At 37.3% G+C, this 25,706-nt stretch overlaps 2 protein-coding genes across 2 annotated transcripts; one reads left to right on the top strand and one right to left on the bottom strand.

Moving 5' to 3' along the window:
- Positions 1-501: 501 nt before the first annotated feature.
- Positions 502-7,271, bottom strand: Dhpr (dihydropteridine reductase). Its single transcript, XM_019059868.2, has 6 exons — positions 6,898-7,271; positions 5,388-5,471; positions 4,560-4,665; positions 3,491-3,631; positions 2,983-3,175; positions 502-1,551 (listed from the first exon to the last, which is right to left on the bottom strand). The coding sequence occupies exons 1-6, from the start codon at positions 6,982-6,984 to the stop codon at positions 1,452-1,454; spliced, it is 711 nt and encodes a 236-aa protein (XP_018915413.2). The 5' UTR covers positions 6,985-7,271; the 3' UTR covers positions 502-1,451.
- Positions 7,272-10,202: 2,931 nt separating this feature from the next.
- Positions 10,203-22,371, top strand: LOC109042899 (uncharacterized). Its single transcript, XM_072301586.1, has 5 exons — positions 10,203-10,388; positions 11,882-11,956; positions 12,435-12,548; positions 14,314-14,386; positions 15,901-22,371. The coding sequence occupies exons 1-5, from the start codon at positions 10,212-10,214 to the stop codon at positions 15,972-15,974; spliced, it is 513 nt and encodes a 170-aa protein (XP_072157687.1). The 5' UTR covers positions 10,203-10,211; the 3' UTR covers positions 15,975-22,371.
- The last annotated feature ends 3,335 nt before the right edge of the window (positions 22,372-25,706 follow it).

The raw sequence follows: 25,706 nt of genomic DNA, 5'->3' as shown, positions 1-25,706 counted from the left end.
ACATTGTTAAACTCTCAGCTCTTGTTAATTTTACAATAAATAAATTCATTTCATTCTTAAAATACATCCTGAGTTAAACTTTCCTCTTGCAGAAATTTTCTTGCAATACAGCTTGGCTACATAACCTCTTATAGTTATTATACTTGTGAGTGGAAAGTAAATGAACAAACGGCAGCAAGACCAATCCACACAGGTCAGTCATTGCGCAGCTTTTTTGAAATCCACTCCCCCGCCCGGCCCTAACTCGTAGCACTCAATGCTACGCCACAATGGGTGCTCCCACAAGAAATACATTGCAGGCACTCAATACTACGTCACTGCGCAGTAGAGTACCAAAACTCGTCCTCGGGAATGCCTGACCTGTGTGGATTGGTCTTGAACGGCAGTTAGAATCAGTCTGTGATGCTAACACAAAAAAAAATTACCTTCACATTGGCAATTTTATGCGTGAACAATTGTCAAAGGCTCTCAGGAGGATAAGAGGTTTAATTTTAAAACAAGTTCTTTGCCAATTAAAATACTTTTTTATTGAAACATCTGACGGATAAATTTTAAAAACCAAGTAAAGTACATTTGGAAAAACAAACACGAATAACAAGAAACACTGATAACAATAATGTACATTACTTTCGATGAGTATTGTCGGTTTATATCAGTTCACTGAGGGGCATTATACAAATAAATATGAATTGCATTCATTATTATTTAGAGATCACATTGATCTATTGAAATACAAAAAGAAAAAATATCTAAGCCAGATAGTCTTGAGAAGACTAACATTCATGCTCCATTGATGGTGCCTGTTGGATGAATACAAAATAAGTCTGCCAAAGCCTTGGAATTATATCAAATGAATTATCTGAGAATGGAGGGAAAAATTATTGTACGAAAACCATTGCATGCCCTCTTTAAAAGTAGAAGACGACAGGAGCATATCTTGCTTGAAAATGTAGATTAAGAGAAAGCCTTATCAAGAAACAACTGTCTTCATTGGCAAGGGAAAACTCTGCTGCAGGATTCAAATCAATGATAATATCATTTTTTTCATTAAAAGAGCTTTAAGATCTACACATTTCTCAAGCAATGGAGTGAGTTCTTTCTTTAAAGCTATGGTGTCGAGGAGAAATTTTAGAAATCTCTCTTCTCTAAGGGATGGTTATTCTTTTTCAAAAAATTACCAAATCGAAAAGGAGTATACTGTAGAATCAGAAAAAAGCTTATCTTTGACGGAGATTCTTAAGTTTTTACTTGTAAATTAGACTTAAGCCTGTCTTAAAACTTACAGAAACAGAAAATATTGACAGGTACAAAGAATCTCTATCAAAGTACGAAAAGCAGGAGAAAAGATAAAATGAACTCGATGAAGCGAAAAATGAAAACATGATGAATACTATAACGTATACCTCGTAAGTAACAGATGATCCCTTGCTGGCGTGGCCGGTAGATAGGACTTAGGAAATTTCCAGCTTTGTGACGTTGTTTTCCGTTTTCAGGCCTACTAAACTACCGTTGGCAGGTCTGTTCTGTCCTTGTGTCCATTGGAGGAAAAGACTGAGGGAAAAATAACGCTGATTAGATAGAATAAAAGATGAATCACAAAATACCAATTCCTGTAGCCAGTATTTAAATTTCACTAAATATCTCAAAACCAGGCTTCCGTCGCCAAAAATTTGAGGAGGCCTTTCTTCTTTGTACATGCTTGCTAAGGGTTAAGTTGAATCCTTCATGATGGTTGAATGAAAAATTTGTAGAATTCATAAAAATTACACCGCCTTGACAAGATAATCTATAAAGTATGTTGTGAAACAAGAGTATTGTATAACTACTACTAATATGCTTGACTTTTGTCAAATTGCATCAAGAGGACAAGGGGTTTTTTGGCAGGTACTATTTAGAATTCTTGCAGTCAAAACAATGAATTATATAGAGACTTTAGACGAGTTTTGCAAATTCACAGTTTCCCATTTTCAAGTTTTTCAAGGCATCCCATGGAAAATATTTGTATTAGCGTTTTTCTTAAAAATTGTTTAAATAAATTGAAACAGGCATTCAAGGGCATCTACTGCCAAAACATTGTCCCCCAAAAATATGTATGCTGGAGCACACAAAACCCATTCAAAATTCACCTCAAGATGAACTGATATCCGAGAGGATACCCAATACTAGAGCGTTGCTTAAAATAGCAGCGGAAGGAGGAACATTACACTTAAAAGCAGATTTTTGTTCACTGATTCTCAAGATTTAGACCCAACATTCAGAAATTCAAGACTTTTCATGTACTTCGATGACATACCTTGAACCAAATTCTTTCAAGAACTTGAACTTTTCCTATAAATCAAGTACTTTTAAGAATTTAAAAATGAAAAAAAAAGAAACTAGTAATATCCAAGGCCACACAAACTCTGACAAGTTTGTAACAAATCTTACTCTATAGTATAAAATCATAAGGGTGCCGTGTCACGCTGAGGGTGTCACGCTGAGGGTGTAACGCTAATCATGCCACAAACCGGTTTCTCCTCCCCTCTCCGCTCCCCTCCCGCCGTGCACGGTCACATGCTTCCCGCCGTCTCCAAACCGGGTTTTCCCTAATAACTCTTAAATGATCTTTTAACGATCTCGGGATATCTGCACAATAGGGGCGCGAAGCGCTTCTAGGGGGTTGGACCGCGGAGTGGCCAGGGGGTGCAGCCCCCTAGTACCTATTAAATTAAGGACATAGAAAACGTTGCTCCCTTAAAAATGAACATATCTAGATATATTCAAGTTGTTTATCTTTCAGTACTTGGAATTTCCATCAGGAAACTCGGATGCTACGATTGAGTCTAAAATTTGCCTGATATTCTGATGTGTTTCAGCCATGGCCTTGTTATCATGTAATTCAAAAATCATGTGACCTTAAGAAATGTTATCCTTGTCAGCTCAACTATTTGGGGAAATTATAATCAGCTAATAGCAAACGTAAGTGAAGGAAGGGAAGCTTACTCTGCAACGAATTCAAGAGGGGTCCAGGTGGAAGTATCAGCTTTTGGCATCCACTTGCGATTCATCGGTGTGTCAAGGGTAATGGGTAAAATTGAGACAGCCAAAGAGCCTTTTGGCAAACCACTCTCAGGGGCAGCAAGTGACTTTGTCAACTGATGGACTGCTCCTTTTGCCAAACCATAACCTATCATTCCTGCAAATAAGCAAATTATAAAATCATTATTAATAGCAATTTATTGAGAATGTCATGCACTTGCAACCAGGATCAAACTATAATGACCTCTTGAAAATTAGCGAGTTCATTTCTCACATAGATGGTGCAGTTTTAGCATTTTATGGAGAATATTAGATGATACAGGTGATTTAAAACGCTAATTCTAACGGTACAAGAAAAATCCATTAAGTATTTGCAATGGTATATCGACACAACTGACAGTCAATACATTAAACAGAACCTACCTACATTGCTTCATGTACATCAAGAAAAAATATTTTATACTTTTAGTACCTGGAGTTCCATTGAGAGCCGCATGAGCACCTGTCAATGTGATAACACCGCCTTCTTTCAAGAAGTTGGCCGCCATTGCAGCAGCAAGGACAGAGCTCCAAACACTTTGCTTCCACATTAAATCAGTGTTTTTGACAAATTCTGAGAGATAAAAAGAAAAACACAAAATTTATTTCTGCACATGAACTAATGACTAGAAAGCTCTGAGAGGCCCACAGTGCCCGTTTTATTTTGCTCACGGCATCTACAATCACTGTAGGAGCATTACATTTTCTGTCAAAGATATCGATGGTGTAAGTTGGCAATCACATAACTCGGTTTGTGACGTCGCAGACTTCCTGTCATATTTTATTTTTTAAACGGAAAACTACTCAACAGAAATTCTTTAAAGCTGCCGTGATTTTTCTTCTCTACGTCGAGAAAATTCTACATAAACTTCAAGGAATGATGTCAATTAGTTCTCCTTTAAAAAAATAACATAGATGCGGAGATTTTCAGACACTGCAAACGAGTTATGTGATTGCCGACTTACACCATCAATATATCTAAATCCATACTCCACGTCCTGTGCACTAAGGGCTCTTAGGTTGCAAGATAGAACATGACTCCATTTTGCTTCATTACAGTACAACTGATGTTTGCACTGAACGGTCCAGGCCGCATTGTATGTTCATTTTATTTTAAATTCAATTTCAACAGGGTGCCTCAATAGCTTGACAAAAATAAGGAAAAAGTAACACTTCGGCACATTAGCAATGGAGAAAAAGAGTAAAAATAAGATAAAACAACAAAAAAGTTTAAACACAGGTAATAAATTACAAAAAATTTGATGGCACCAGTGCTTGACATAAAAAGCACGGTTGGTAGTTTTAGCATGGTACGTACTGAGAGCAGTTACAGTAAAGTTAAGATAGACCAAGAATCTTAATTAATTTAATCAACCTTCTTTGGTTCCATAGTCATAATTCATAATTCTTTTACAGCACACGTCGATACCTGCAAAGTTCCAGAAGCAGCTGATGATTACCAAATAAATGAACATTTCTGAGAGCAATTGAGGCAGTTTTACCTTTAGAGGCAGCATTCCCACCGGCCCATCCACCTGCGACACAGATTACTGCATCCAACTTATTATTTTCTAAAGCAGCTCCTACTTGACTGATTAATTTTGACTCCTGCAAATAAAAAAAATAAAAAAAAAATTTAAAAAAAAAAATAGATAAGTAAAAAAAAAAAACATTGATTAGAGAAATTCCGAGCAGTATTTTAATTTCACTGCACAAAATGTGTTTGAGAATCAGATCAACCAAATAAACCGGAGAGACCAATAAAATACTTTAAAAATTGGTGCTGCTTAAACTCATGATGCGTCCTTGATTCTTGCCAAAGTTTCTTTTGAATTATCAAAAAACTTAGCACCTTCCAATAAATGTAAATGACATCTAAAAATTAGGCTTATACTTTCACCTGATATGGGGTAAAATATGATTACAATTTGTTGGCTCTTGACCATGGAAATACACCTCTTGTTAACTTTCCTATGATCTTCGTAAAATAGTTAATCCAACCCCAAGGCGAAAAAATCAATTCACAGCTGATAATGATAACAAAGAAAGTATGAAATAAATAGTATGATAAAGTAAATAAAGTAAAATTGAAGATATTGTAAATAAGATAGGAGAGTAGGGAAGGTAGGTAGGAATTGAACGGGATTAGCCCTTGAGGGCTAATTGAAAACAAAAAAATTGAGCATGTACCTAAATGTGTCCTGTCGAAACAGCAGTTTGTGAGGGTGAACTTGGGAGATGGCAGAGGAGAGAGCTTGGAACTAAACAGCATGAGAGGAGAAGAAAAAAAGGAAGACAAACAGCGAAAAGGTAAAGAAACAATTGAATACCTGCTCCAGCCAGCCGTGATTTGGATCAAGAATTATATTAACATCAGCCTCTTCATTTTCCTTCAGATCAATGGATCCAACCCACTGCAAAATGATCAACGAATACTTCAGTAAGTATGAGACAAAGAAAAAAGGAAAAAAAAATTCTTAAACCGTAAATAAAAGAAAAATTGCGTATATTAACATTTGGTTTGATTATTGTGGTGTGGCATGAGGGACTTCTGGGCCCTTTAACATTTTATGGCATCATGTCAACCTCAACAGGGGGACTTTAATTAGTAAACTTACGTCAGACACTGATATCGACGGACAGCAAAAGAACAGCAAATCCACAGCAACTACGTTTAAACTTTAAGCCCTGCATGTCTTCCTGATTCTGGTTTGAATAGATTTTTTGATTTTCCACCAAAAATTATACGCCCCTTTCAGAGGCAATGCTTTCTTGGGTCCCACAGGGGCCAGTGCATATAAATAAAAGGAGAGGGGTATTCACTGTTCAGAGAAGTTATGGCTGTATGAAGCCATTCCAGGGTGTCTAGTGAAATTTCATTTAGGATTTTCCTGATATTTTAAACAAAATTTCCTGATCTTTAGAACAAATTGACACTAGTTTGATTTTACAAACCAACATATTTAAAGACTTGACTTGAACGTTTGAAAAACTTTTTTTTTTTTTTTTTTTTTTAGATTTTCCCGATCTTTGAAAAATACTGGAGGCACTTAGAATTTCTAGATCCATGACCGATTTTCCTGATTTTTCCGGTTTCCACTGACGGCAGACCCCCTGTACTCAGGCCCCTGGGAGGATCAAACAGTCTGCGGAATAGGACCCCTTTCCCCCTTCCCCACATGTCTGCCAAATGCTATTGGCTACATTTATGACTGTTAAAGGGGCAAGTGACAAAAGTGTAAAAACTCATGCAGCTTAGAAAAATTGAGGTAATATTGAAACCCAGAATATGTAGAATTTCAGGCCATGAGGAACCACAATAACTTGACCCTGCAAAGAGAAATCAAAGGCTCGATAGTACTAGAACATTTCAGAACCAGTACTTACCTACCTAAAAAAGTGCCCTGGAAGGCATGCGGCATTTCCTTGAAGATATTTATGATTCATTATGAGCCAACATGCTGGCAACTCTCTCAGCTTCTAATGGGTACCAGTTATCCTTGAATAACAAAGTAGGCATGATATCTGGGGGCCTTTTGTTGGAAATAATGGTTCACTTGGGTTAGAATTCTAATCCAAATGCACACATCTGATTTAAGTATTACTTAGTGCCGGAAACCTTGAAACATTCTCACATTTGTGACTTGATACTAGCTGTAAGGGGGCGATGTATACTCATCCCTTCATCCTAGTCAGTTAGGTACTAGACGCTGAATGGTTCCGAAATACCAAAGTATAATGGAGACATTATCAGCTAGAACTTCGATTACTAGATGGTGTTGGTGTAAGTTCATAAGGATAATAATTGTACCTGTAAAACCAAGGGAGAGAAATTCTTACCCAGTTCTGCTTTTTGAAGTGAGAGACACATGTGCTTCCAAGGGCTCCACGACCGCCATAAACGAAAATACGTCCTGCACGTGACATCTTGGCAAAGAAGAGATGGATTTACTTGAAGTTGAAAGCAGACACTTGTTGAGTTGGCCGTTCAACGTGAACTCGAGGAGAAAACTGAATAGGAGTAGGAGGAGAAGTTCAATGCTCGAAAGGAAGTAACTTTAGCAGAGTGACTTGTTGACACGATCCTAAAACTGATTGGAACCTGAGGTAACAACGGTAACTCAATCCACTGATTACGAAAATTAGAAAGGGAGGTCACTGATAAGCGCAGGTGCCGGACACTGATTTGTTATGCTTTTGGCAGCATGATGTAACGAACGATTTCTGATTACTGCACATACCGCGCGCGCATGAAGCGGATTTCCTGTGGTTGTAAAATTGTTGCAAAATTTAAGCAAAGTTGGTGTTTCAACATTGGAAAACTAGAGGGAAGTAACCAAATTAGAGAGAAATTGCAACAGCGGTGCTCTCCTCCAGGTTATTTGGTTTGAAAGTTAGAAAGTTCCTCGGTAGAGAGCGTTCCCTAGGAGGAGTTGAACGATAATTGATCTTTTTCCGCGAAAGTGTGATGAAAAGTATGGAAACAGCTGATATTATTTTAATGTTTATTTCACTCTCTCAAGTACTAACAGTTCCGTGGTGTTTTTATTGAAAAAGTGTCAGGGATTGCAGGGTTATCATAATTTCTCCTAATATTATGGTAATAATTAATGTTATCATTTTTTATGTTGTCATTTTTTATTTGATCATTTCAGGGCCAGCAATTTTTTCGACCCTCAGCAGAGAGTTATCCATATATTATTCGCATTTGTTTTCCTGACTTTCTAGAACTCAGCACCCTGTCACCTTTGCCTATTAATCATGATGAAGTATAATAAGGAATTTTGACTCCTAATACCGCTTCATTTACAATGGACCATAACTCTTTGCTGGACTTGTTCTACCGTCTTGTCTCTATTCCATCGTCAATACTTGTAAAGAGTACATCTGATGCATAAATCTATCTGTAATGCATATCTGAGCATGTTGATCTTGCAGATTCATTCATTGGCAATAGAAAATTAGTCATCGAATGTTCGTGTTGATTAGCACGGTTTTTTATTCGTACTTTTGTTCGAGATGGTGTCTGTTCCAGTGAATTTTGAGTTGAAGTATCAGCTAAGAATTGTCAGTTTAGGTAAGGATATACCTCCTCTATGGATGATTTGACAACACAAGGGGATAAATACATTCTTGGTTCACTGTTCAAGAGTGTAGATGAAAGTTCAAAATCCATTTCTGTCTGTCTCGTACAAGTGAGGAGCACTTAACTGTACACCAATCAAAAATCAGTCATGAACATGAACTGGAGGAGTAAACTAAATGGAATGTTTGGAATAATTTAAAAGATTTAATTTTAATTCGCAACTTTTAAGAACACCTTACCTACACTCCCCGAATTCGCAACTGATTGTTAATCCGTAGAAAGGCAAGTGCTTCTCACGGTATTGCCAAGGTACTGGCAGCGTCGAATCTAAAATTTCCATCTAAATTCTTGAATGTTGAATCAAGAATGCACTTTTTCCTATCATACTTCGTAATTTCCCTGCAAACAGCACACAAAGTTTCTCTGTGTGTAAGCCCAGGCCTTCTTTTTTCTTTCTACATCATCCCTTGAAACCCTGTGACCATGCTGTTTATAATAGGAAAATAATCTTTTCTGAAATGGTGAGCCACTCCCTTCCCGACAGGTTTCCGCCTCTTTAGTTCTCTGAAAGTCTCCAATACAGTAGGTACCCTATCTGTCACATTATAATGATCTGTTTTCTCACTTGTGTTGAGTACCTAAATTAGTCTTGCATACCTACTCACCTGATTTTAATCTCTTTTTGTTTTTATAGTTGCAAGGGGATTGTTATTCAAGAAAGTTCCGTTGTGTTAAATGGATCTTGAAAAGACACCATTGAGATTATTCACAAATTTTTTTAAACGCAAAAAGTCTGACCTCAAGTGCCACATTAAAGTCAGCTCAGAAGACTGTGTCAACAGTGATGATACCCCGGTAAGTAATAGTCTTGATATTATATCAACTATCGGAGAAAGCACAATTGCTGAAAATTTTTATCCCTCCCATTTTTCTAATAGGTTATCTCATTTTGAAAACCTCTTTTTTCCCTCCTCTCTTTTTACTATTTATTCATGAATTGCTGTGATTGTACGCGGACCTTTCCTTTCCAAGAACTGATTTCACAGATTTTCCATTTAAAAATATGGTTGGGTCTTTTTTCTGTGCTAGCCACCGATCCTTGTTGATTGGGTGGTTGAGAAGTTTCTGCATTTCTGAGTGAAAGAACACCACCCTTTGCGTTCACTTAATATGGGAGGAACAGTCTGTGGACAGTTTTGTATGGCTTGATGACATGCGCTGTGCTTTGTAAGGAATACAGTATATCGCCCACGGAATAACAGGATGGTAGAATGGTGCTGGGTACACACTATTTTACAGGAAAAATAAGGCCACAAAGTTTTGAAATGCCGAAAAAATCCATTGTTCCAAAATGTATCAATGTTTCAAAAAGTTTGGTGCCGTCTTGAATCGTGAAGGATACTAAGCTGGACTCACTGACGAGAGTGATCTACCGATGAGACCCAAAACAATATAGGTCTCTTGGCATGACCTCAGCTTTGATATTAAAACGTATCTGCCTGAGCTGAAAACTCCACCCTCTGTATTGCACTGATACGTATCAAGAGTTCAAATCTAATGATAAAAATTGGAACTTTTCTGTCTTGATTTTCCCGCAAAATAAGGTGGACCTAGTGCCTACCAATCTACCATCCTGTTACTTTTAGTTCGGGCCATACTGTTAGTGTTTTTTCACCCAACAAGAGTATCTACTTTGATTTGGTTGTGAAGTTTCAGAATCTTCATTGCTAATGCATGTCTCAGAGGAGAAGCTAATTGGTGATATGCCGGAATGTTTTCCATAGGAAACTGTAAAATCACAGAGAAAAATCAGTAAAAATTTCAATGAAATGCATGTATTCACTTTCCTTATAATGAATGAAATGTTAGCTGAGATTATGATGCCTTACAACTGCGAAGTGCACCCTGCACCTTCAACTTACTGCCGAGTCAGTTACGAAATGGAAGGAAGCTTTATGTTACATTTACATCTTACATTTTTCCAAAAACTTATTGGAAGAAAATACATTGTCTTATGCTTTTGACAACTCTCTTGCCTGATTATCTGTCCTTTTGTTAATAATATTTGATGATTGCCATGGTTTCAGCAAATCATGGAGCTTGTTTGGTATCAAGTTTATCTGTCAGGGATATAGCTTTAAACAGATACCCGGCCTCACCTTGCACCAGCACGATGCGATGTCGAGACATCAACCAGGATATGGAGGCCTTGAGAATTTCACGCCAGGATAATCCATTTTTGCAAGTATGTTTGCCTTGTTTTTCAGGAAGCTTTTATTCAAAAATGTCAACTCGATACACATTACACATAGGAAGCTCTCGTTGTAAGTGGTTTCTAGGGAATTGACCACAAAGCAAAGCTTGAAACCAAACCCAATGTGCACTTTCTCATCCAAATTTGTGAAGGCGTGAAGCATAAGACCCTAAAGTTGGTACAACTCAAATTATTTAGATTAGTGAAAAAACCGATGTGGGATCGAAATTATCCATTTTAAATTTTCAATTAAAAAGTTTAATAATGTCCATGACTATACCCGAACTTTAAAGCTCAACAAAAGTTGAAGGAGGCATCGAAAAAAATTTAAATTTAAGTTTTTCAACTCAGGTCACTCCGCAGAATGAATGGGTCAAATTTTATTCAATTCTGGAGGAGCGGCAATTTTTGGTCTGATTTGGCATGGAATGACTCTAATGCAAAAGACCTCCTAATACTTCTAAAAACATTGGATCAATATTTCAAATCATAGCTTTCACCATTTATGGAGTTAAAAGCATTCGAAATGAATTTTCTCTGAAAATGGCAGACTTCATCTATGTTCATCCCAAATTCGCAATTCATCCTTCCTTAACTTTGAAGTATTCTTAAAGAGTCAATGTTTGGTATTTTTACATGTGCTTAGCAGCAAATGGTACACAACTAATCTCCTTAAGCTGTTGTATAATTATTTCATTTTATTTCAATCCCTTCCTACAGACCCTTGTGTGCTAACAGTGTAGATGTATTGAAAGTGTTCAATTTCAGCTCTCAAATGATATTTTAGTGATTTTAGTATTTGTATGTATTTAAACTAACTTCTCACTAAAAAACCGAACTAAACTAAGATCCACTTGTCACCAAATTGACTTCAGTATGCTTAGTGATTAAATAATTTTGCTATTGTGCTGAATATTCCTAAGCAAATTCAAAATTTAAAGCACCGTGTATCAGAAGAGTACGGCAGTTTTGGTGAAACTCACCTTAAATCTTCCCAAATAATAAGTTTATAATTAATGTCCAATTTGACCCATTTTGAGTTTCGTTTATTTTAGGGGGGGACGTCTATTGAATTTCTTGGTTATTTTGTAAATAGTAAACACTTATCTTTTATTTGTGAAGTGATCCTGGAAATTCTCAATATGCTCGATGTCCTCTGTGTAAAATTTCAATGGGTAAATACTTTTGTGTTGCTTTCATTCTTGCTACATCTAGTGGCACTCTATGTAAAATTTCAATGGGAAATAAGTTTTGTGTTGCTCTTATTCTTGCCATGTCTAGTGGCTCATGAGAAATCTCAGAGGCTTGATCGAAGCATATTTGCCCAGTCACATTGATGAGAGTGTCCAGTCTTTACAATAGAAGATCCTAGAATATTAGTTCAAGTGAATTTTACTGCAAGATGCATGCATTTTTAATTGAAGCATTTCTTTGCGTCAAAAGTCTTGTATGCAAGATATTTATCATCAAATTGATTGTTTCAGGTTTTGGCAAGTAGAGAAAGCCTTGCGGACAGCTTAGAAGAGCTTGAATCTGATGATGTGAACCTAATGGCACAGGTACATAGTTTATTTACAGGGTATCTATTGTATGGATAAAGTATAAATATGAACCCATGAAAAAACACAGATTTTGAAAGGTTTGTACTGAAGTCCAGAAAACAGAACGTGCTCTAGATATATCTTAAATAGTGTCGGTGACAGACTGCACCCCTGCTTAAGCCCTTTTGTGACAAAAACCGTTTGAAAGCCGACCTTGACAGTTGATTCTGGCAAAAGCCCCCCCCCCCCCCCCCTCCCTCCCGATAAAACTGTTTGACTGCCCCAATGTGTCCTTCACTAAAACCAGTTTCCTCCAGGACTTTCCAAAGTTTCACAAGAGGTACACTATCGTAAGCCTTTTGAATATCCAAGAAAACTAAATGGAGCTCCTGACCAATTATCATCTCCTTTTCAGTTAATTGGGTGATGCAGAACATATAATATAATTCCCTTCCAATATAATTCAATAATTAATAATTACGTCGTACTTTTTCAGCAAGAAGCAGATGTTGATCCGTTAACTTTACCAGATATACATCAGCATATGGTGAGAAGTCCACCTCCAGTTAGTTGGCCAAGATCTCCTATATTTCGTTTTGATTCTAGTCAAGTAAGTGAAAACTTAAAATTACTTTTCTATCTAGGACTATGAAGAAATGCAGTGAAGTTACCCTAGGCATGTTGTAATCGTGCCATTCTCTAGCTGTGCTTGAATAAAGAACGATCATTCATCAACGATCCAACGATCATTGCTTGGGAAGCTTTGGGGTGAAAGAAAAGTTTCAGGTATAAAACGTATGATTGTAGGTATTACAGTTGGAGGATGAGGGAGTTGCCTATAAACAGTGTGACTTAGAATATAATATACTGTTCAGGAAACATCAGATGCAATTCACCACACACTCATCCTGTTGACTTCAATTAATTTCATGGTTTAGAGACCTCTCAACAAAAAAAAAACGAACCACGAATAAGTGGAAAGTACCAAAACATAGTGTTGGAAGCACTTACCTGACTTGCCCTTATGTTTCCAAAGTTTCATTGTCATATATTGTCAGTAGAGTCTGGCGGATTTTTCGCATTACGAGATATGGATATCGATTTTTTGTATCCGGCCAGCCGCATACTGGATAGTTTGCTAAGGTATCCGGCCGGAACCGGATAATACTGGATCCGGATAGTGCTTTCTTGCGTGAGAAAAATCTCCCGATTTCATGCTTAGGACAAGAGGCATACTTTGTATTATTTGTATGGTCACTTTGTATTATACCATCAAGACAGTCACCCAAGGTTTATGTACCTTCGCACGGGGAACCTCCATATTTTTCAATGATACGCTATGAGTCGGCCTGCTAAAACGAATACTAAAAAGAAAGACCTGGCAGAAAAGCAGCATGGCTTTCATTGGCCTCATAGTGTGATGGGCCAGATGAATCTGATGTGCAGGAAGAGAGATATTAATAGAAGAGTGCCAAAACAAGACTAAAGTGGAAAGCTGCATACTGCAACATTACAATAAGTGCAGGGTTACACTCGGACTAAAAACGTTACCAACAGGAAACTTATGCACATATCGGCAGCATTGTTTTTTTTTTCTCTCTTCCACCTGCATCTTCATCTTTGAAAGTGAAACACGCGAACCTTAGGAATTAAGGATCTTGTTTCAATGCTATAAATGTGCAGGAAATGTACTTAATTCTGGTGATAACAGGTTTCGAAAAGTTGAGCAATTACAATGACTACTCAAAATGTGCTGAAAAATGCCAAAATATCACCAAAAATTTATCGGAATTTTCACAGCCAGATAAGCACTATCCAGCGGGTCCAAAAACCGGTTATCGCGATTATCCGGCTGGATACTGATACCAGCGAAAATCGTATCCGGCCAGATAATCCACCAATGCGGATAATTGCCGGATACCCGGCCCAACTCTACCTGTCAGCATTTTTCTCTCCTGAATGTAATTATTGAAAACTGAGCAAAATTGAAAGTTACAAATTACGGCAACAAGTGAATGACATATTGAGAAAACTTTCAGAAATAGGTGAGTTATGTACATTGCTGAGAAGTTTTGAAATTGAAGTCACGCCATTTTCAAAGGTTCATTTAAAGGTTTGCACTTTTTTATTACATATTCAGACAAGAATATAGTCCTTCTTATTCCCTTGACAGGTAATTTTAGTGACCAAAGAAATGATAAATTGGGAGCTTTTTTTAAGCATCGCAAGTAATTTGTTAAATCTTAAGGGCAAAAATAAACTTCTTACTCATCAGACACACTAAAACCTCATAGTAGACAATGTAAAAGATTGTTATCAACTTGTCAATATTTTGTTAAGTCAAGATTTCTATTCTTTCTGTATGAATTTTACAGGAAAGCTTAGAGAAAACCTGCCTCTCACCTACGCCCAAGTGCTACCAATCTCTCAATATTATTCATACGGGATGTAAGTACTGTTTTGAAGTTCTCTCATTTTTATTAGAGTCCCTTTATACCCAGAGTTACGACAACTCACTTTTGGTTGGGCCAGGATTGGGCTGAAAGTGGCCTAAAAAAAAATCCAATTCTGATTGGTTCTCGCTCATGGAGGCCGAAACTAGTGCACCAAGATGGCGGTACCTCGTATGTGAACAAGAATAATGAAAATATTACCTAATTGTGGTTTATCAAGAGTAAATTGTTATTGCCATCGGTCCAAAATGAAAATAGATTAAGAAATTATTCACAAACCAATCTCATTTTCTTTTTAATTGATCAATTTGTTGATGTTGTTGTTTCTGTGTGACAGACATCGCAGGATTCCTGATCCTTATCCCCCAATATCGTTCGTTTGAGTGCACTAGTTTCGGCCTCCATGGCCAGCCAAGGTCGGTTGCCAGTCAGCTGATAATCGAGTTGTCGTTACTCTGGGTATAAAGGGACTCTAATTTTTATTATAGAAACGTTGATCGAGACTTCCTCTGCTTTTTAAAATGTCCCCCTCAAATAAATTATTCTAAAAACTCATGATGCAGCTTATCAGATCTTTTTTTGCTTAAACGGTTATCAAAATCAGAAGAATTGGAATTAGAATTCTTCCTGGAGACACTGTCTTGTTCTGCAATTTTCAGTCAGGTCAACTAATTGTAAAAACTGGAAAGGCTGAATTTTCAGGTTAAAGTTGGGAACTTGTGAAAGGGTCTTACTGTGTCCTACAATTCTCAAAATTCAATGTCAGGCCAAATTCACGATCCACAAAAGTGGAAACTGTGCTCACAACTCAGGATTGAAAAATTGTGATTCCCTTGATTTTCTGCAGCTTTCAAAACTGGCTAGTCTATTCCAGGATGAATTTCCAGGTCTATTAATGTAAAAATGAAGTTTGCTGCTTGAGGTAACAAAATTTTGAAAGGCGTCCACAGTTTTCAGGGTGTTCTGATTGAAGAAAGTAAACCACTGGGAAGGTGACAAGATAATATCAACTTATCATGGTTGCCGTCATTTTGCATGGCTATTGATTACGAGAAATGAATCAATAAACAGATATATGTACCTTTATTAAGACAGTATATACGGAGTAGTGTATTTCTCTCAGAAAATTCACTATAGAACAAAATTGAAAGTATAGGATATTTGGATTGCATTTTGCAAAAAGGAACCAAAAGAATTCTGATGCTGCCAGGATTGTGCAACTTACATTTGTGGTAATACCATTACTGAAATCATGCCAAAAATTAAGTTTACAAAAGTAATTTTTTTCATGAATTTATAGTTTATTGAGAGTAAAGATAAAACTTGTTTGGATGATCAGTTTATGTTTGCAAGGTAAATAAAGTTGCACAATCGTAGCAACATCGGAATGCTCCTGGTTCCTGTTTGCAAAATGCAATCCATTTTAATCATAGTTTTACAAGTTTTTGATTCATGTGATGCAATTTTTTCTCTTATTTAAGTAATCACTGGAATTATTTCAATTTTCAGACGAAAGAGAATCCAGCTCGCAGGCAATGGATTTGATCGGTGGACTGAGTGGCCGGAAATCAGATGTTCGTTAAGTTGTTTTCAATTATCTTTATTTTTGAATGGTAGTTATTTAAGAATCCTATGAGGAAATCTGTAGAAATGCACAAGATTCAGACTAAATTGATCTCAAAAAATGATTCGTTTTGAAACATTACGGTGATATTCAAGTGCCACTAGCACTTTTAGCATTTTATTATTTAAAACAGTAACCTATCCTGTGAACTTAACCTTCTGTAAAATATTTTCTCTCCAAAAAGCACCACTAGTCTTTGAAGAAAATGAAGATCTCTACTTCCCAATTTACCTCAATTTCAAAATCCACAAAAATATGTTGTCTTCAGATGGAAAGAATCTAGTTCAAAATCATCCCCAGCATCTTCAATGTTTTTGGAAAAAATCATTGAAGGGAATTCAAAGAACTTCCTCAGAGACGCTAGACTTAGGATCATTAATTTTTGTACTGTTTCCTTACTGTTACAAGTTTTTTCTAATTGATTTCAAAAAACAAAAAACAAAAACGTTTGAAATGACATTTTTATTGCTGGGTAGGTGAATTTCTGCTGGTGGATTTGGTCGACACATTTGGTTCACTTTTGAGCCTAGTTTAACAGAACCGCCTACTCATAAAGGAAAACACTTGCCAGAAGTCAAGAGCTTAACTCTGCGGCTTGATGACTTGCGACCAATGGTTGCACCCATCCATTCCTCGACCCATCGCGGGAGGTGGGTCGAGAATTTTGGATGTGGTCGTTATTGCTAACAACATGAAAACCTTAGGTTATAGGCGCAATGTTGCACCGAAGGAATTTTAACGAGGCATTTTTTTTGTTGTTGTTGTAACGAGGGTTATCAGTAAGCCGAAAAACTTAACCTAATCCTCTCGTGGAAATTCGCCTTACTTAATTATTAGTATAATACAAAGTTTTAATTATATCTGTTGCTGGTCCAACAAAGTTCCCCTTTGTATATTAGAAAATAATCAATGATAACTGAAGAAATTATGATAAGAAACTTTTTCTCTTAACTTTAATCAATGTGCAACTTTTCACTTGCACTCATCTTGGGTGATGGAAGCCACCTGTATTCAACTTGAGCCTGAAGTTGGAAGTAGCATCCTCTCCTCGCACTCAGTGCACTTCATCTAGTCATTGATGCTATTTCAGTTGTTTCATAACTCTCAAAACAAAACCCCTAAGGGTCCAATTTTAATTATTTTCGACCAAAGTTTTCTCTCGTAAAGATGATCAGGAAATTTGTATTTCTGTGATTAGTTCTCATTGTAACCGTGAGCGAATTCATGATTGTCTTAAAATTGTTTGCTGAAGGTTTAGTTTCCTCCAGTTGCTGAGTGAATTAATACAAGCAGGCTAGTTGTTTCTGTGTTAAATGGTTCCTTGGCTTTATTGCTGTATTGACCCAAAAGAATGACCCGAGTAAGCGCTCTTGGGAAAAGGAACATTTCTCCTCATTGATTTTACATAATCTCCACCCATGTTCTGCATTTTCTAATTTTCTCCTCACTGTATGTGCCAATCTTCATCACCCAACAACTAAAACTGATGAGAGAGAGAAGATTACCCTTGTCTTACTGTGCCAATTGTTGAAGTAATTTCATTTCTTAAACGATAATTTCACCGCTCCAACCCCTACGGACTGTCAGGTGCCAGTACCCTTGGGTGACACCATACATAGGAGAAATAGAGTAAAGGAAAATAGGACAGAAATGATGGTCCTGTTTGATTGGACATTCAATTGAATTTAATAATGAGTGACAGTCTTCCATAATTTTTAAAAACAAAGAAATACACCAATTTGACAATGAATGGAGAAAAGAAATGAAATGAAATGAAGGGTTATTCTAAGGCACATTGAATTGCCATGTGCTAACCACGGATGGATTCGAGGCAGAGGAAAGAAATTAATTGTGAAATTGTTCGAATTATTCCAATAAAAGCGTAGTTTGAATTAGAAGATCAAGAAAATGAGATGAGATCTCCCACAGCAGATGACGCTCTTGCCTGATAATCACCTTCTCTAAGTCTAACAGTACAGAGTTAGTTTTTCAGGACCTGTGCCTTGTTGTTACCAGATAGAAATAAGCCCAATTGCAGAAAACTATGTTGAGCAAGAACAACTAATCTGCTTGTCTATTATCGCTGGACAGGATTTGTATATTTTTGTGTGTGTGTGTAATTCATACTTTTGTTTGTAATTTGTTATTATTTTTTGTTCAGTTTTTGTATAGTAACTGTTTTATGGATCTTTCAGTTGATCAAACTGCATAATCTATAAGTAATTTAGGTTGTTATCAGTCATAGCCTTTAATATTTAGATAAATTATGTTTGAGGTTTTTTCCTCTTTTTCTTTTTTGCTTTGATCAAAACATTGTGATCGTGTAAAAGCTGGTAAATATTGCTTAAAAAGCGTTCTTATGATCAAAATGAAGATTTTACAGTCATTTTTGGTTTCAAGGGATATTCAAGGTGTCATGTAAAACACACCAGTCTGTGATTTTTTAGGTACTCAAAAATTTTCTGTTATTCAGAAAAAATCTTACCAATAATTTGCTGAATATTAGCCTACTAGAAGAAAGTCATTTTGATCCTTCATCAGGAAATATTTATCTGTAACACCATAATTATTTCTCACTCCGTACTCTACATTAATTTATTCTCATGTATAGAAAAGCGATTGAATGATTTTCAATCAGAGTAGTTTTTGTTTGTGAAATTTACAATAGCACTAACTCACGATTATATACTCCTATGAGGTTGCAAAGGAAGAAGAATTTATCTGTCTCTTCCTTGGTAAGTGTTCCTCCTTTAGTCAAAAAAGTCAATGTCACAGCTTTCTCTGCTTCTTAGTTTGAGTTATCGCCACAATTATCGATTGTTAAATCGTTAGGATTATTTTTTAGATCCTACATGTATTAAGTTATATATTTACAAAAGATATTTAGCTACACTGAGTGTTTCAAGATGGCAGATAAGTCATATCATGCAGACGAGTAACTCAGTATTTTAGTGGACAAAGAGCCAGTCAAATTCTCTGTTTGCTTTTTCTATTCCCAAGAATTTTATCTTTGGACAAATGAATAATAAGTGTTATCGGCAGAATGTACACTGATGCCACAAACCACTTCAAGCATTTCTCTTGGGGAGTTCCAGTAAGAGCTTGTGCGTAGTCATTCAATTATTCACCCACACTTAAGATCACAATATGAGGTACTCACTTCAGAATAAAAAAAATTGTTATACTTATTTATAATATCTTAGTCAAGTCATTTCTCACCAAAGATTTCTGTAAAAATTTATTGCTGTAACCTAACAGAGTGCTGAATTTGTGATAAGCTTGGTAAGAAATTCATAATTATGTTATTCTTCCAGTTGAATATTTCATTGGTCCTTTACACTTTGATGTAATGAACAGGCACTGTGTCTAACAAAAGAGATAAATTCCAGGCTCAAAGAGATGCTATCTGGGAAGCAAGACCTTAATGTTACTTTCGTCAAATGAATAGAAGAGCGAAAATGTGATTTTATGCCATTTTTTTTTATTATTTTTTCTCGTTTTTTGTAGAAGTCCTATCTACATATGTTTGAGAGCTGCTCCAGCACCTCTTTTATTCAGTAACTACTGTTTTCAATTTGTCAAATTGACAAAGCAGGATCTTCTATTTAATGGTAACTGCAGAAGTATTCAACAAAAGTTAAATATCAGAATTAAACAGAATCTGACTGCAGGTTGGCCTCACAATTCTGTGAGAACTTCAAGAAAAAGGAACAAAGAAGTCTTTCCAATTCCTATCCACTCCTTCCTTCATCAAAACTTTAATTACAATTTTCTTGATTTATTTACTTTTCAAAAACCCTTGACAAACAAATTTGGAAACATTCTGAACTCAATTTTGGTTCTCTCTTCAAAAACTTGGGCCCACATCAAACGGCAGAATCTTTTTCACAGAAAATTCCCAGAAACTCATTTTTCAAAACCATCCACCCTCACTCTTTATGAAAATGTAAAAATTTACTTAAATGTTACGAGAAACCAACCCAAGCATGTCAAAAGAATTTCCCATAAAGATACATGGTTAGAATTCACTTTCTAATACCTACTGGTGCCATTCAGAACTCTTCAAATCCTCAATTTTGCTCTAATCATGGAATATATTTTCTACCATTAATTTAGTCATCATTTTAAATTAAGTCATCACACGAGATGAGCTATTTATTTTTCTTTTATTGAATTTTTTATGACTCACATCTCACCAAACTTTTTATGAACTGGGTTGGAACTTATACTTTAGTCGGTCTAACTAGTTTACTGTCCAATTAGAGTACATATTTTTTATTTCTCATTAGTAAGTCAAGACTTAGCTCAATTTTAAATTAAGCCTTTTTTAATTGTTCTGCTAGATGGATTACGTTAATTCCTAATTTCATTAGAGCTCCCAACTTCCATCCGAGAATGATTCCCTTCTTTTTGGGAAGATTGATTTTTTATCAATAGTTTGTATATTTTACCCAACCATACCCTTAGAATAAACGTACCTATCTTGATTAAAATTATCTCTTAATGCCAGCAAAGTTTGCTAGTACTGCATGAAGTTGACACCACTGGTTCTTGTTTATTCCCGAATGTTTCTCCTTGGTATTTATTCGAGTGGAACAAAAAAAAGAACAATTATCATTACAAAATATAATATCTCAAACTTTTCAATGGTCTGAAAGTGAAGCAACAGTCAACTATAAATATAATTTTAGAGTTAATAATTTCAAATTCTACCAACACTTTACGAAGGCCCTGCAATAAGTTAGTTCCCCATTCATAATTTACCTCAGCACCTTTTGTAATGAAAAAAACAAATTATCTTCCGTAATTTTGATAAGAATGTGTTCTTAAAGTTCTTGATGCAGGTTCCACTGGTAATGAACGAAGTCACTCTTAGTAGCAGATTCTAAAACAGAACATTTTCAAAGAAGTTGACAATAAAATTACCAACTGCAAAATGACTGGCAAAGAACACATCCTTTCCCAATGTATAACTGTCAAATCTGAAGCTGCAATACTATTCACAGAAAGAAACAAGAGGAACCATCATCTGGAAAAATATGGTTACTTCATTGTTCTACTAAGGTTTCTATTATATTTAATTCCTCATCGGCAATTCGTTGCTTCCAATTGAGCACCAGCTAATTACCAGCTAATTACCAGCTAATTATTGGCAAAGTTGGTTTGCGGTGACTGTTGTAGCTTTGTGCTTGCTCTAATGTTGTCCATTGATTTTAGCTACGTAGAAACAAGGTTTCTCATCTCTTGATTAGTATTTCTCACCGGTATGTTACATTCTTGAATGGGAAGTGCAATTATTTCGAATCAAACATAATTCTACTCTTGAGGAAGTTTGAAGAACTTTCACATTACCATGTGGCTCTATCAGATTTGACAGTCAAATTTTATCTTCCTGGTAAACTCTAAATGTATTTGAACTAACATTGGCATACTTAACACATTGTCCTGCAGTGCTAGTTTTGGCTTCAATTTTTTGCAAGGATACAAATACTTGTAGAAAAATTTTTGAGTTACTCCACTAAAAATTTTTTTTTTTTTGGGAACCCTCAACTAAAACCAAGACCATGCCTACGCAGAGTACTGAACCTTAGCCGGTCAAATCATGAAGTTAACTCTGTAGTTGGATTTTTTCTTTTCTATTTTCAGAATTTTGGAATAGATATTTGAGAATAGAGAGGGTGAATTGTTGTCAAGTAAAAAGAGGCAATGCAAAAGGGTAGGTGGAGCATTCCTTTGATCTGTTTATCCTCAGCATGAAGCTGTTGGGGTTGCTAGATCTCATCACGGTAGGCTAGTTATGTAAATCTTATCTTCGCCACTGGAGACAGTTAAACTGAGCTGAATTGGAGTTCATGATTGGTCAAATATATCATTCAATTTCTATTTTATGCCTACATTATGTTAAATGATAGACGCACCCCTTGTTCATTGTTAATCAATGAATTATAAGATCTGATAAAGACATGATGAAGGGAACTTGTATACGTTTACCAATCTGTTAGCTCAATCACAGCTTGTCTAATCGTTTTCCATTGATGCCGACAAAATTTCAATAAAAGGTTTGCTGGCCTCATTTCCTATTAGACTTTTAAAGCTGTGTATTAATTGATCGTTAACTTGCTTCAGTCCGACAAATTTATCTCAGTATGATAAAAAATTGCATTGTGAAACTTTAACGATTTGATTGATTCAGTTCCAGATTTTAATATTTTGTTATTGTTTGCATTTGATTTGATCTTTTAGTTTGTTCTGTTTTTTGTTTTGTCGTTACTTGTTTTAGAGTCTTATTTTTTGTTTTGCAAAAAATAGATATTTGCAGTGTTGAAAAGAATAAATAATATTTCATTTATTACTAATCTGTGTGTTGCAATTACCTTCAAATATTTTCAAAATTAATGACTAGCTGGAAAAATTTTCTATCCCTATTTAGTGAGAATCATCAAGCCAAAAAGAAAACAAGAAATCTCTGAGACCAATAATGGGCAAGGAAGCAACTATTTTTTTAAACTAGCGGAAAGCCCGTGACTGAAGTCACGGGTCTAGATGCTTCACCAAGAATTTAGTTACGGGGTGCATTAGGCCGATATTCTTTCGGGGATGATGCCACTATTTGACCACATGGGAGCTTATTTTGCCTGAGTGAGCGTGCAATTTCACGACGATACCGCTATTCGACCACACGGAAGCTCCTGTTGCCCACACTGAAATTGAGGGCGAAATGAAATGACATTAATTTATCTTCTCCAGTTTGGTGAAATGCTATTTTTTAAAAACGTTCCAAGTAATCGTGCAATTTCACGATGAAACAGCTATTCCACTATTTCCACGTTCTTATTTTATTTCAATCTCCCTCTCTCTGCTTTCTTCTTTTTACTTTTCATTTCTTCTGTCTGTTTGCTTCTCCCACTTTCATTATCTTCTTCTTCTCTCTAAATTTATTCTAGCTTATTTTCTTTCACTCTTCTTGTTCTGCACCATTCGTTGTTCTCCTTTTTCTTCATGGTCATCATCAGCATCAGCATCATAATCATCATCCTCATCTCTCTCTTTTAGTGTTCATGTGCTCGGACAAGAAGTAAAAAAAAATAAAAACAACTTAATGAATAACAGTTAAGAGGAGAAACCACTTTACTGACAAACGCGGTCCCGACATGACATAAAAACAAATTAGCAGACAGAGGACGTCTATTGCACGGACGATAATACCACTCTTCGACCACGCGAGAGCTTGTGTTGCCTACACTAATCATTAAAGGCAAACTGTCATTTCACGACGACAATATGTACCGCCATTCAACCACGTAGTAACTCGTGTTGCCTACCTACCTTAAAATTTAAGGTGAACTGAAATGGCGTTACTATAATCGCTTCCTGCTTTGGTAAACATTTTTTTTTCTTTTTTTTTTTTTAATTGGAGAGATTGGCAATCCACTTGATAAGTGTTCAGCACAATTTATGGAGAGAGGTTAAGAGCGTGAAGAAGGTCTTGACCTGTTAGACAAAAGAAAATGTAACACAACCTATAACCTACCAATGTGTGATTAGATTATTTTTTTATCTTAATCTCAATTCATATAACATACCTGAATTAGGATGAAATTAGATTGAACGGGATGAATGCAGTTTTATGCTCATCAATCCTTTTGCATCAGGAAAATGCAGAGACTAGGTATTGCGGACGTTTACGGTTGGATGCGAATAAAGCCCTGGGTCCTCTTAGTTTCTTAGTCTATCCTGATTTATTCTATCTATCCCGTTTCAAATTGAATATGCCACTTTTCCCACCCTGTTTCATACCCGGCGCGCAACTGTAAAATGTCACTGATAGACATAAATTCCACCCTCGGGTCCGTAAGCCTTTAAGCGGTAAGCCTCGTGGCATTTTAGCGCAGAAACAGCGTACGACAACTCCTAACGGAACGTCGGCGATACACATAAATTCCACAGTCAGAGGGAAGGAATGCGGGGAGCCGGCGCCGGACTGTGGAATGTCACTGATAGACATAAATTCCACCATCGAGTCCGTAAGGCTTCAAGCGGTGAGAATCCTGGCATTTTAGCGCAGAAACAGCGTACGACACCTTACGGAACGTTGGCGATAGACATAAATTCCACAGTCAGAGGGAAAGAATGCAGGGAGCCGGCGCCGGACTGTTGAATGTCACTGATAGACATAAATTCCACCCTCGAGTCCGTAAGGCTTCAAGCGGTGAGAATCCTGGCATTTTAGCGCAGAAACAGAATACGACAACTCCTTACGGAACGCCAGCGATAGACATAAATTCCACAGTCAGGCGGAAGGAATGCGGGGAGCCGGCGCCGGAGGAATGTCACTGATAGACATAGGTAAATTCCACCCTCGGGTCCGTAAGGCTTCAAGCGGTGAGAATCCTGGCATTTAAGCGCAGAAACAAAACGACCCCTTACGGAACGCCGGCGATAGACATAAGTTCCACAATTCGAGGGAAGGAAAGCAGGGAGCCGGCGCCGGACTGTGGAATGTCACTGATAGACATAAATTCCGACCTCGGGTCCGTAAGGCTTCAAGCGGTGAGAATCCTGGCATTTTAGCGCAGAAACAGCGTACGACGACTCCTTACGGAACGCCAGCGATAGACATAAATTCCACAGTCAGACGGAAGGAATGCGGGGAGCCGGCGCCGGAGGAATGTCACTGATAGACATAGGTAAATTCCACCCTCGGGTCCGTAAGGCTTCAAGCGGTGAGAATCCTGGCATTTTAGCGCAGAAACAAAACGACCCCTTACGGAACGCCGGCGATAGACATAAGTTCCACAATTCGAGGGAAGGAAAGCAGGGAGCCGGCGCCAGACTGTGGAATGTCACTGATAGACATAAATTCCGACCTCGGGTCCGTAAGGCTTCAAGCGGTGAGAATCCTGGCATTTTAGCGCAGAAACAGCGTACGACGACTCCTTACGGAACGTCGGCGATAGACATAAATTCCACAATTAGAGGGAAGGAATGCAGGGAGCCGGCGCCGGACTGTGGAATGTCACTGATGGACATAAATTCCACCCTCGGGTCCGTAAGGCTTCAAGCGGGGAGAATCCTGGCATTTTAGCGCAGAAACAGCGTACGACGACTCCTTAAGGAACGCCGGCGATAGACATAAATTCCACAGTCAGAGAGAAGGAATGCGGGGAGCCGGCGGCGAACTGTGGAATGTCACTGATAGACATAAATTCCACCCTCGGGACCGTAAGGCTTCAAGCGGTGAGAATCCTGGCATTTTAGCGCAGAAACAGCGTACGACGACTCCTTACGGAACGTCGGCGATGGACATAAATTCCACAGTCAGAGGGAGGGAATTCGGGGAGCCGGTGCCGGACTGTGGAAAGTCGCTGATAGACATAAATTCCACCCTCGGGTCCGTAAGACTTCAAGCGGTGGGAATCCTGGCATTTTAGCGCAGTAACAGCGTACGACGACTCCTTACGGAACGTCGGCGATAGACATAAATTCCACAGTCAGTGGGAAGGAATGCGGGGAGCCGGCGCCGGACTATGGAATGTCACTGATAGACATAAATTCCACCCTCGGGTCCGTAAGACTTCAAGCGGTGAGAATCCTGGCATTTTAGTGCAGAAACAGCGTACGACGACTCCTTACGGAACGTCGGCGATAGACATAAATTCCACAGTCAGAGGGAAAGAATGCGGGAGCCGGC

The sequence above is a fragment of the Bemisia tabaci genome, chromosome 6 (genome assembly GCF_918797505.1).
Source record: "Bemisia tabaci chromosome 6, PGI_BMITA_v3".
Classification (NCBI taxonomy): domain Eukaryota; kingdom Metazoa; phylum Arthropoda; class Insecta; order Hemiptera; family Aleyrodidae; genus Bemisia; species Bemisia tabaci.
This window is presented reverse-complemented; position numbering and strand designations above follow the sequence as displayed.